Below are 13351 nucleotides of genomic sequence, written 5' to 3'. Positions count from 1 at the left end.
CGCATGAAGGATGCCAACGCATGGATCACCCGTTGGTATCTTGCCCTCCAGCCATTTAAATTCGAGGTGGTCCACAGGCTGGGGGCACAGATGGTGGTGGCAGACTTCCTGTCCCGTCGGGGGGGGGAGTCAGGCCTGAGTCGGGCGGTGGGGGTATGTGGCAGCTGAGGTGTGGCCGAGCGTCAGTCTGTGAGTGGAGGGCGGAGTCAGGGAAGGTGAGTGGTCATGTCACTACACCTGTTGTCAATTAACATGTGTTTGTGTGTCTCCTCCAGTGACCGTGCTCTATAAAAGGAGAGTGAGAAGGGGAGGTCGGTGATGAGGGCTCGATAATAACCTCTGTTTGTGCGTGTGTGTGAGTGAGAGAGTTTGAGCTGTGTGCTGAAAAGCAGCAATAAAGAGAAGAATTAAGAACGCAAATAACCGCCTGCTGTGCTTCTGTGCTCCACCCACATCAGTGTCTTGCTACACGTCCCATATGTTTTTTGAGTGTATTCATAATGCACAAAACATGAATTTCAGTGTGACATATTGTGGTTGCATGAAACTGTCAGACAATGGTGCTGGACTTGTACTGCTCCTTGCTCAAGCCAATATTGTGCAAGAAAAATGGACTTAAGTCCAAGGTCTTAAATCCTCATTGTGTGCACTTAACTTACAGCCCAATATGCTTAAACAGAACATCCTTTCATCACACTTAATACTATTTACATTTCCTCTTTTACAACCATATACTGTAATAATTTATAATCTCACTATAATGTCACCTTGAAAAAGATGGATTACTTTTTCATTTTGATTACTCTCAAGATTTCTTCCTCATGTTGCCTTTGGGAGATTTTCCTTGCCACTGTCGAATCTAGGTTGATCATTAGGGATCCAAATATACAGTGTGGCCAGAAGTTTACATACACTCATCATGGACATGAATGTCATGGCAATATTGGACTTTCAATTATGTTTTTGAACTGTTCTTTTTCTTGGGAAGAATTATTGTACAACACACATCTTTAACAGGAAAAAACAGGAATTTTGTGCTTTAATTTAAACCCAAAATAAATTCAAATATATGCACCAAATTCTTGTTTTTTTCTCTTAAAATGTGCATTGTACAATCATTCTGCCCAGAAAAAGAATAGTTCACATAAATATCATTGAAAGTCCAATATTGCCATGACATTAATGTCCATGAAGAGTGTATGCAACTGTACATCTGGATTTCTGTAATGCTGCTTTGTGGCAATTTATATTGTTGAATTTGCAATACAAATAAAATTCAATGAGATAGAGGTAAGCACAGCTAAATAATTCAGTTGCTAATCATATCTAAAAAAAAGAGAAATAAGTGCTCAAAATTCATTTTAATTAGCATATGTCTAGCATTTTTAATTAGTCTCTTTGTGTGTGTGTGGGGGGGGTGGATTGTTTTTTGGTCTACCTCAGTTTCAGAGTGTTGAATTTTTTGCTCTTGATCATTGGTAGGTGGTCTCAGTAGCTTGTTACACAAGTTCCGGATGAATAATGATGACAGGAACAAACCAAAATCTGGCACTAGGAGACGTATTATGTTGCCAGCATCCACGTCACTGAATCTAAAAAAAAAATTATTTTAATAAATATAAATAAACAAATAATATAACTTTTGGAGGTACTTTGCAGGTTAAGCCCTATAAGAGTGCATCATGATTACAATCGTCATGAGAGGGTTTGTGACTAAACTGTATAACACTGACAACAAGCATAATACATTGCTGGAACAAATTACAATAATTTACTTCTGTCAGGAATGCAAATGACAGATGGATATATAAACTGAAAGAGAGGTTATTAAAACAAACTAGCAGACAATTTTAAATTGTTAGGCAAAAGTCACAATCAGAAAACAGGCAATAGTCATGCAAGACACAAACAGGTTATCAAAGGCAAAAGCAAAAAAGCAAAATTCAAAGTGCAATCACAATTGACACCAGAATAAGCAGAGCAATAACAAAAGGCTTAGTAAAGTCAGATACAAGGAACTGAATGTACTTCAGTTGAAATGAATATACTTTGCAATGAACTGAGAAAACTGAAGTCATTTAAATTGTGACCTGTGAGACTGTGGAGTGATTGTGAACAGGTGTGTGCAATCAATAATCAGGAGACAGTGGGTGGTGAAGCGCAGGATGGGTGATGTAGTCCATGGTGGCCGTATTTGTATGCTGCTGTGAATTCTAGGAAGTGCCTCAAGGAAATTGATTCAAATGCACAAATGGACTTGATTTTAAGTCTTTGAAGATGTTTTATCTCTCATCCAAGAGGCCTCATCAGTTTGTCTGACTAGACTGGGCTAGTCTGACCAGCTGGTGTGAATACCCAGGTAATTATCCTCTGTGGAGTCGTTATCAAGGCCACTGATGTCATTGTTTCTTTAGTGCTCCAGGGTGTGATAAAGTCAACTTCATTAGCACATCATTATTGTGGCAGTGGGGGCATGGTCAAGCATCGGTCTGTGTCCGGAGGGCGGAGTCAAGGAAGGTAAGTGGTAGAATCACTGCACCTGATGTTGGTTAATCTGTGTCCTTTCTCCCTTTTAACCGACTCCTCAAAATCCGTTATCCCTTTTTCTCTTCTCTGTCTCTCTGGAACCCGGAGATGCTGGCGGGGGACCCGGGAAGAGTTCTCTTTTCTTTGTGAAGGGCAGGGCGCCCTGGAACGGGTTCAAGCCAAGATAGGTGCCCGCGCCCTGGAAAGCGCCGCGGTTCTGGCGGCATCTGGTGAGCTCTCGCTGGCCCTTGAAAATCCAGGGGAGAGGGGATCATCGATCAGGTGGTACTGGAGCAGTTCATCACCCACCTACCAGAGGGAACCGCAGAGTGGGTCCAGTGCCACTGCCTGGCATCGCTGGATCAGGCCATCAAGTTGGTGGAGGACCATTTGGCGGCTGTTCCGACAGCAGGACAGCGGACATCCTCATCTTCCCTCTTCTCTCTCTCTCTCTCTCTCTCCCCCTCTCTCCTCCTGTGTCTTGTCCTTGCCCCATTCCCCCACTGTGGAGGCAGGGGCCGGCCCCACCCCAGCTGGCCCGGCGCACCCGCGGTGCCCTCCCGTTTTCCCCTTCTGTGTCTGTCTCTTCCCCCCCCCAGGTGAGTGAGCCTCAGAGCGCCGGTGCAGAGAGGAAGCCTGGGCCGGTTTGCTGGCGCTGCGGGGAGCCAGGCCACCTCCAACAGCAGTGCTCGGCGATGGAAGTGGGCACAGTGGTTTGGATCCCCGACGCGCCAGGAGCTGCCCTCGATCGGGCCGGAGTGTATCGCATACCGGTGAGTATCCAAGGGGATACATATCAGGCTTTGGTGGACTCTGGCTGTAATCAGACCTCAATTCACCAAAGCATGGTGCAAGACGAGGCATTGGGGGGAGCACAGGGGGTGAAGGTGTTGTGTGTGCATGGGGATGTTCACAGCTACCCTTTAGTGTCAGTCCACATTCTTTTTCGAGGGGAAAAATTTAGAGTAAAGGTGGCAGTTAATCCTCGCCTCACCTATTCAATAATTTTGGGGACTGATTGGCCGGGATTCGGGGAGTTAATGAGCCATCTAGTGAAGAATGGGTCCTGCCGTAGTTCAGCAGGGGGAGGTCCCGGTGTCACTTTGGTGGGAGAAGCTGTGACAGAGCCATCTACGTCATCTCTGCATCAGAGTGAGGAGCAGCAAGCTCCTCCTCCCTCTCTCGGAGAATCCCTTGGGGATTTCCCGTTAGAGCAGTCGCGAGAGGAGACTCTGCGGCATGCGTTTGACCAAGTGAGAGTAATCGATGGTCAAATGCTCCAGCCAAATGCCACCCCGTCCTTCCCCTATTTTTCTATTTTGAAGGATAGGTTATATTGAGTGACACAGGACACTCAAACTAAAGAGCAAGTCACGCAGCTTTTGATTCCAAAGAGCCACCAGGAATTGGTATTCCAGGCGGCTCACTTTAATCTCATGGCTGGACAATTAGGACAGGATAAGACACTAGCCCGACTGATGGCCCGGTTCTATTGGCCAGGGATTCGCGGCGATGTCCGTAGGCAGTGTATGGCGTGCCACGAATGCCAGTTAGTAAATCTGGCGGCCATTCCAAAAGCGTCTTTGCGCCCTCTCCCATTAATCGAGACCCCATTCGAAAGAATTGGGATGGATCTCGTTGGGCCATTAGATCGGTCAACATGAGGGTACCGCTTTATTTTATTTCTGGTGGCCTATGCAACGCGATACCCGGAAGTGGTGCCTCTTCGCAATATCTCAGCACGCGGTATTGCGGAAGCGCTCTTCCGCATCATCTCCTGAGTTGGAATCCCAAAAGAGATTCTGACTGACCAAGGCACCTCATTTATGTCACGTACACTGCACGAACTGTATGGGTTATTAGGTATTAAGCCGATCCGCACCAGCATGTATCACCCACAAATGGACGGTTTAGTTGAATGGTTTAATCGCACCCTCAAGAATATAATTAAAAAATTCATAAGTGAGGACACACGTAATTGGGATAAATGGCTCGAGCCCTTGTTGTTTGCAGTGCGAGAGGTCCCCCAAGTCTCCACGGGGTTCTCCCCATTCGAATTGTTATATGGGCATAAGCCGCGCGGCATTCTAGATGTGCTGCAAGAAAATTGGGAGGAGGGACCTTCGCCCACTAAAAATCAAATTCAATATGTTATGGACCTGCGCACAAAATTCCACACACTCACACACCTAACCCAGGAGAATTTGCGGCAGGCCCATGAATGGCAAACCCGCCTGTACGACAGGGGTACGCGCCTTAGGGAGTTCGCACCGGGAGATAAAGTTCTCGTACTGTTGCCCACATCAAGCTCCAAATTAATCACCAAGTGGCAAGGACCCTTTGAGGTCACACGGCAAATTGGGGACGTCGACTACGAGGTGAGGCGAACGGACAGGGGTGGGGCGCTAGAGATTAACCAACATCAGGTGCAGTGATTCTGCCACTTACCTTCCCTGACTCTGCCCTCCGGACACAGACCGATGCTTGACCACGTCCCCGCTGCCACAATTATGTTGTAACAACAGTCGTTTGGGGCCAGAGTTGCTGGAGTCACGTGAGGCCACTTGTGAACAACCGTTGTTCTTGGAGGCTAAGGTGTGAAATCTCCTGGGTTGGAATGAAAGGACAGCATTATAAGTGGGAGACCTTCTCTGGGTGATATGGTGGTGTAGTGGTTAGCACAGTCACCTCACAGCAAGAAGGTTCCGGGTTTGAACCCAGCGGCCGGCGAGGGCCTTTCTGTGTGGAGTTTGCATGTTCTCCCTGTTTCTGCGTGGGTTTCTTCTAGGTGCTCTGGTTTCCCCCACAGTCCAAAGACATGCAGGTAGGTTAACATGGGGTGGCCTTGGGCTGAAGTGCCCTTGAGCAAGGTACCTAACCCCTGACTGCTCCCTGGGCACTCTAGTGTGGCTGCCCACTGCTCTGGGTGTGTGTGTGCGCACGTGCGTTCAGCGCTTCAAATGGGTTAAATGCAGAGAATGAATTTCACTGTGCTTGAACTGTGCATGTGACAAATAAAGGTTTCTCCTCTTCTGTTGAGGGATGATTTTTCCAATTTCACATAGATGGATTCCTTTACTCCTCTTTCAAACTGTCTTCTGAGGACCATTACCTGGGTACTCACACCAACTGGTCAGACTAGCCCAGTTTAGTCAGACAAGCTGAAGAAGTGAACTAATGAAGCCTCATGGATGAGAGGTGAAATGTCTTCAAAGTGTCATGATCCAGCCCAGAACTTCCAGATCCTGATCTGTGCCTTTGTGCTCCAATCTGCATTTTTCCCCTTCTCCCCGTGCTGTGTTAGCACTCCTGCTATGCGTTTGTTCCCAGCCACTCTATTTAAACATGCCAAGGAGATTCACTGAACGTGGATAAATATTCACTGCAAGTTTTGTCTAGTTCATGGTCATGCTCACATATGATCGGTTCCTTGACCTGGATTATGTTTTTGGATTATGATTTTGCTTGCTGTTTTTTTTTTTTTTTTGCAAGTCCAAAGACGGGCGGCACGGTGGTGTAGTGGTTAGCACTGTCACCTCACAGCAAGAAGGTCCGGGTTAGATCCCTGTGGCCGGCGAGGGCCTTTCTGTGTGGAGTTTGCATGTTCTCCCTGTGGGTTTCCTCCGGGTGTTCCGATTTCCCCCATAGTCCAAAAGACATGCAGGTTAGGTTAACTGGTGACTCTAAATTGACCATAGGTGTGAATGTGAGTGTGAATGGTTGTCTGTGTCTATGTGTCGGCCCTGTGATGACCTGGTGACTTGTCCAGGGTGTACCCTGCCTTTCGCCCGTAGTCAGCTGGGATAGGCTCCAGCTTGCCTGCAACCCTGCAGAACAGGATAAAGTGGCTAGAGATGAGATGAAGTCCAAAGACATGCAGGCTAGGCTAATTTGTGGCTCTAAGTTGACTGTAGGTGTGAATGTGAATTGTTCATCTTTGTGTCAGCCCTGCGATGATTTGGTGACTTGTCCAGAGTGTACCCCGCTCTTTACCCATAGTCAGCTGGGATAGGCTTCAACTTGCCTGTGACCCTGCACAGGATAAGCAGTTACGGATAGTAAATGGATGGCTGGGATGCTGCGCCTGCCACCTGCCTGCCTTCCTCACGAGCCCACTCAACCAGCTCATTTCGTGTAGTTGCATATTGGGTCCTGTTTGTTTCCATGGCCTCTGGGTTGTGACACAAAAAGACTTAAAATCAAGTCCACTTGCGTTCAATTCAATTTTTTTCAGGTAACTATGACCTGGATGAATGAGAATATTCACAGGAATATTCTGGGAAGTGGAGTCTTGGGAGCAAGCGGATGCAGCCATGACAGCATAATTCCTTGCATGCAATATATTTCATTTTTTATTCACTGTTTAAATCATTCAACCATTTTAAAAAAAGAGGTGAAAGTCAAAATATTCATGCTATAGGCATTTCATACCTCACAATTCCAAGATGAAAGAGAACATTTTCCAATGGCCCACTCGCTACAAAAATTGAAACCTGTGTTAAAACAGTTCTGACATTTTTCTGCATAAGTCCCATTTCAGGTAAATGGCAGGACCTTTTGTAACCCAAGAGTTTATCCCATATAAAAAAGAAATAATAATCTGGTGTTAAAACATCAATTTATTCAATAGTTTAGCATAAGATTATTGAGTACTAGTTGAAATGGTAAAGAAAATTTGCTTAAAATTTTAGTTTATGTTATAGTCGAAGAGTGTCTTTAGAAATATGACAATTTGTTGTTTCTATGACATAGTATTACATGTCAAATGCTATGACTCCAGGAAATGTTTGATAGTTTATCATAGTTGTAAAAATGTCGCATGGTGCAACCCATTACACCACTTTAAAACTCGCTGGAGGACAACATATTGAAGACTTGCTTTATAAAGTACAACCCTGATTCTCAAAAATTTGGGACACTGTGTAAAACATAAATAAAAAAAGAATATGGAGATTTGCAAATCATGGAAGCACTATATTTCATTGAAAATAGCACAAAGACAACATATATGTTAAGTGAGAGATTTTATTGTTTTCTGGAAAATATATGCTCATTTTGAATTTGATGTCAACAACACATTTCAGAAAAGTTGGGACAGACAACAGAAGACTGAAAAAGGGGTGTTGTGCTTAAAAAAACTAATTAGCTTAATTGGCAACAGGTCAGAAACATGATTGGGTATAAAAAAGAGCATCTGAAAGAGGCTGAATCTCTCAGAAGTAAAGATGGGGAGGGGTTCACTGCTCTGTCAAAAACAGTGCAACAATTTAAGAATAATGTTCCTCAGTGTAAAATTACAAAGAATTTGGGGATCACATCATCTATGGTACATAATATCATTAAAAGACTCAGAGAATCTGGAGATATCTCTGCATGCAAGAGACAAGGCTGAAAACTGATACTGGATGCCTGTGATCTTCAGGCCCTTAGGCGACACTTCATTAGAAGCAGGTATGTGTCTGTAGTGGAAATCACCATATATTTAATTTATTAGCTTTTGCCATAGCTCTCTCATATATATATATATAAGAAACCACAACAGCTTGTGCCAATTACAGTGGTCCCCATTGTACCAAATCTGCATGTCTTTGAACTGGGGGGGACCAGAGCACCTGGAGAAAACCTATGTGAGCAAAGGGAGAATATACAAACTCCATACAGAAAGGCCCCTGCCAGCTGTGAGGTTTGAACCTGAAACCTTCTTGCTGTGAGGTGATAGCATTAACTATTGCACCACCATTCCATCCATATGGGCTTAGGAACACTTCAGAAAACTATTGTCTGTGAAGGCAGTTAATTACTACATCCACAAATGCAAGTTAAAACCATATATAAACAATATCCAGGAACACTAAGACCTTCTGTGGACCCAGGGTCTTTTACAGTGGACTGAGGCGAAGTGGAAAATTGTCCTGAGGTCTGACAAATCAAAAGTAGAATTTTTTCTTTTTTAGAAATCCTGGACACTGCATCCTCCAGGCTAAAGAGCAGCTGGACCATCTGGCTTATCAGTGCACAGTTCAAAAGCCAGCATCTGGGATAGTATGAGTGCACATGACATGGGTAGCTTGTACTGGGAAGGCATCATTAATGCTGAATGATATATACATGTTTCAGAGCAATATGCTGCCATCCAGACAAAACATTTTTCAGGGAAGGCTTCCCTTCTTTCAGTAAAACAATGCCATACTGCTTTTTGCACATATTAAAACTGCATGGCTCCGTAGTAAAAGAGTCCGGGTGCTAAAATGGCCTATATGCAGCCCAGACCTGCCTCCCATTTAAAACATCTGGCGCATTATGAAGCGCAAAATATGACAAAGAAGACTGTGAACTGTTGAACAACTGAAATTGTATATCGAGCAAGAATGGGATAACATTCCTCTTTCAAAACTACAGCAACTGGTCTCCTCAGTTCCCAAATGTTTACAGAGTGTTTTTAAAAGTAGAGGTGATGCAACACAGTGTTAAACATACCCCCTTGTCAAGGACCAGACAGGAGAGGAGATCAATGCACTCAAACCACAGTTTAATAATAACAGGGGAAAAGGAAGAACTTGTGTGTGAAGTTCAGTTGCAAGAGGACTGAGAGACAGGTGGGAGCATGGTAGTGACATCTGAGGTCTCCTATCCAAGTACTGACCAGGCCCAAGCCTGCTTAGCTTCTGAGCTCAGACAGGATCAGGCATTGTCAGAGAGGTGTGGCCATAGGTTGACAGCACTTGGGTTTCAGGCAGTCTCCCAGCAGTAATCCCTCAGCAGGCTGGAGTTAGTGAGCAGGCTGGAACACAGAGTCACAGATCAGATAGCAAGATAGGGGACAGAAATGCAGGGTCAGGTTACCGGGGCTGAAGAGTAGGGCTCCAGGCAGGGCTGCTCACACTGGGCTGATGGAGAGGCAGGCGAGCAGCAGGGCTGGGCAAGCTGGAGATCAGGCGAAGGTGCAGGAGAGGCAGGCAAGAGGCAGAGTCGACAGGACAGAAGGCAGATCAGGTTACCGGGGCTGGAGAGCAGACAGAGTCAGACGGAACAGAATATCGTCAGGAGTCAGAGTAGTAGGAACACAGAGCAGGTTATCACACTGGAAGTTGCAGATGATCTGACACTGAGGCTTGGGAGAACTGCAGCTTAAATACACACAGGGGGGAAGCAGGTGATCGGCAACAGCCAATGACAGTCACTGAAAGTTAATAAGAGGAAGTGAGAGTGGGCGTGGCCGGTAATGCTGATTGGAGATGTTACCTGAAGAGAGGAGCCCACAGGTAGCACCATGACAGAACCCCCCCCTTAAGGTACAGCTCCAGAAGTCCCTAGCCACAGATCCACCAAGACAGGCGGGAGGAGGGGGAATACCGGTGGAGGGTCAGAACTCCTCTGACCAGTCAGTGTCCAAGGCCTCAGGATCTGGTTCAGAATCGGACTCGGGGACAGTAGCGGTTGGCGCATCGTCATTCCGACAAGGACCCCTTGGTCAACCCCTCTGGTTGGCTGGCTGGTCTGGATGCAGGCGATGAAAGGTGCTGATGAGGGTACAGTCTAAAATTCTCCCAGCAGGAACCCACATCCTCTCCTCAGGACCATAGCCCTCCCAATCCACCAGGTATTGGAGGCCCCTGCCCCTGTGCCGTGACTTCAGCAGTCGCCGGACAGAGTAGATCTGGCCACCATCAATGAGACGAGGAGGAGGAGGTGCAGCTGGGACCAGCGGGCTCTCGTGCACTGGCTTAATCTTTGAGACGTGGAAGGTGGGGTGCACTCTCATAGACTTGGGCAGTCGGAGCCGGACAGCAGACTGGCTGATTATCCTCTGGATTGGAAATGGTCCGATGAACCGAGGTGCCAGCTTACGAGACTCCACCTGGAGGGGCAGGTCCTTGGCTGACAACCACACCTTCTGGCCCACCCAATAGGTGGGCACAGGCGTCCTCTGCCGGTTGGCTCCAATGGAGTAGCTGGTGACTGACTTGAGGAGTGCAGCGCGGGGCTTGAGACCAGGTGCGGCGGCATCAGCATGCATAGGTGAGGGCAGACGGGCAGGTGACCTCTCCCTCCTGGCTGGGGAACAGGGGTGGTTGGTAGCCATACACGCAGTGGAATGGAGACAGTCCAGTGGCTGAGCTGGTGAGGGAGTTGTGCGAGTATTCCACCCACAGCAGGTGCTCACACCAGGCCCTAGGGTTGCGTGATGCCATGCACCGAAGTGCCTTCTCCAACTCCTGGTTAGTCTGCTCAGATTGGCCATTGGACTGGGGTCGGAATCCGGAGGTGAGGCTGGCGGTGGCCCTGAGCAGGTGACAGAATTCCTTCCAGAAAGAGGAGGTGAATTGCGGCCCCCGGTCCGAAACGATGTCCCTGGGCAGCCCATGGATGTGGAAGACCTGCTGCAGGATGATCTGGGCGGTCTCTTTGGCCGACAGTAGTTCTGGGAGGGGAACAAAGTGTGCCATCTTGCTAAAACGGTCCACGATGGTGAGTATGACAGTCATCCCGTTAGAAAGGGGCAGACCCGTAACAAAATCCAGGGAAATGTGGGACCAGGGTCGCATAGGCACGGGCAGAGGCTGGAGCAAACCGGCAGGAGGCCGGCTGGAGGATTTATTCTGATTACAGGTAGGGCAGGCTCGGACGAAGTCTCGCACATCCCTGCTCATAGACGGCCACCAGAACCATTGGGCGAGCAGGTGGTAGGTGCAAGTGGAACCAGGGTGGCAGGCTAGACAGGAGTCGTGTCCCCATTGTATAACCTGGGATCGCAGGTCTTCAGGAACAAAGAGGCGACTTGCAGGGTATGCATTGGGGCTGGGTTGGTCACGGAGGGCTTCCCGCACTCGTTCTTCGATGTCCCAGGTCAGAGCAGCAATGATACAGGGGTCAGGTAGGATGGGAGCCGGATCCTTGGAGGAGGCATCATCCTTCTGGAACTGGCGGGAGAGTGCGTCAGGCTTGGTGTTGTGAGATCCGGGCCAGTATGAAAGGGTGAAATTGAATCTGGTGAAAAAGAGAGCCCAGCGGGCCTGTCTGGGGTTGAGTCGTTTGGCGGTGCAGATGTATTTCAGATTCTTATGGTCTGTCCAGACCAGGAATGGGACTACGCACCTCTCCAGCCAGTGACGCCATTCCTCCAGGGCGAGCTTGACCGCCAGCAGTTCCCGGTTGCCTATGTCGTAATTGCGTTCGGCTGGCGATAGCCGGCAGGAGAAGAATGCACAGGGGTGGAGTTTGTTGTCATCCGCTGACCTCTGTGAGAGCACTGCCCCAACTCCCACATCCGAGGCGTCCACCTCAACGATGAATTGCCACTCCGCTTCTGGCATCTGGAGGACGGGAGCAGTGGTGAACCGAGCCTTGAGGGTGGCAAAGGCTTCATTGGCAGCCGGAGTCCAGGTGAAGGGCTGTTTGGTGCTGGTCAAGGTGGTGAGGGGTGACGCAACGGTGCTGTAATTACGAATGAATTTCCTGTAGAAATTTGCGAAGCCCAGGAACTGCTGAAGTTTCTTCCTGCTCTCTGGTACTGGCCATGAAGTCACTGCTGAGACTTTGGCAGGGTCCATCTGGATGCTCCCCTCTGCCACGATGTACCCCAGGAACACCACAGACTTGGCGTGAAACTCACACTTCTCTGCCTTGACGAAGAGGGAGTTTTCAAGGAGACGACAGAGCAGTTGCTGGACATGCTGGGTGTGTTCGGACAGGGTCTTTGAGAAGATCAGGATGTCATCGAGGAAAATGAACACGAACTTGTTCAACATATCTTGCAGGACATCATTCACCAGAGCCTGGAATACCGCTGGTGCATTGGTAAGGCCAAATGGCATCACCCGGTATTCATAGTGACCGGTGGGGGTGTTGAACGCGGTCTTCCACTTGTCTCCCTCCCTTATCCGAACCAGGTGGTAGGCATTCCAGAGATCGAGTTTGGTGAAGATCGTGGCTCCCTGGAGCAGCTCGAAGGCGGAGGTAAGCAGTGGGAGAGGGTATCGGTTCTTGATGGTGATGTCGTTGAGACCCCTGTAATCGATGCAGGGGTGCAGGGATCCATCTTTCTTTCCCACGAAGAAGAACCCAGCGCCGGTGGGAGAAGAGGATGGACAGATGAGGCTGGCAGCCAGAGAGTCAATGATGTAGGCCTCCATCGCCTTCCTTTCCGGGGCGGACAGAGAGTAGAGACAGCCCTTGGGTGGTGCAGTGCCTGGGAGGAGATCAATGGCGCAGTTGTAGGGCCGGTGAGGAGGCAAGGAAGTGGCCTTGGCTTTGCTGAATACCTCCCGAAGGCTGTGATAACACACTGGGACATTAGTGAGGTCGGAGGCAGAGCTGGCAGGTGGAGTACGAGGGGTTAGAGTGGAGGCTCGTAAGCAGGTCCGGTGGCAGTCCTTGCCCCATTCTCTTATCGCTCCAGTGGCCCAGTCGAGGTGAGGACTGTGCTGGCAGAGCCATGGATAGCCCAGGATGAGAGGTTGGCCGGGGGAATGGAGCAGGTGAAACTGGATGGTTTCGTGGTGGTTGCCTGACAGAGTCATCAGGACAGGGGCAGTGAGGCGGGTGACAGTGCCAAGGAGATGGCCATCCAGTGCCCTGGCTGGAACGGGAGAGGATAAGCGATGGCTTTGCAGACCCAACTGGTGCACAAGCTCGGTGTCCATGATGTTAGCCTCGGCGCTAGAGTCAACCAGGGCGGCCAGGGTGTGGGTGGAATCCGACAGGCGAAGGCAAACTTGGAGCATAGGTTTCTGGCTGGTGGAGGATTGGATGATCATTGAGCTCAGCCAGGCCCCTCCTATGTCCGGTGAGCTCAGGCTTCTCCATGCGCTGATGACTGACTGAG

General features: G+C 48.6%; 1 protein-coding gene across 1 annotated transcript in view; it reads right to left on the bottom strand.

Annotated features, from left to right (window-relative positions):
- si:dkey-11f4.7 (piezo-type mechanosensitive ion channel component 2) overlaps positions 1-13351 on the bottom strand; it is a 278704-nt gene that overhangs the window by 258391 nt on the left and 6962 nt on the right. The window contains exons 3-4 of the mRNA XM_060932701.1: positions 6958-7003; positions 1506-1592 (exon numbers count right to left, since the gene is read on the bottom strand). Coding sequence (XP_060788684.1) covers positions 1506-1592; positions 6958-7003 — 133 coding nt within the window. The remainder of the gene's footprint in view (positions 1-1505; positions 1593-6957; positions 7004-13351) is intronic.

This window comes from Neoarius graeffei, chromosome 10, assembly GCF_027579695.1.
Source record: "Neoarius graeffei isolate fNeoGra1 chromosome 10, fNeoGra1.pri, whole genome shotgun sequence".
Taxonomy (NCBI): domain Eukaryota; kingdom Metazoa; phylum Chordata; class Actinopteri; order Siluriformes; family Ariidae; genus Neoarius; species Neoarius graeffei.
Note: the sequence above shows the minus strand (reverse complement) of the source record. Positions and strands in the feature narration are given on the sequence as shown.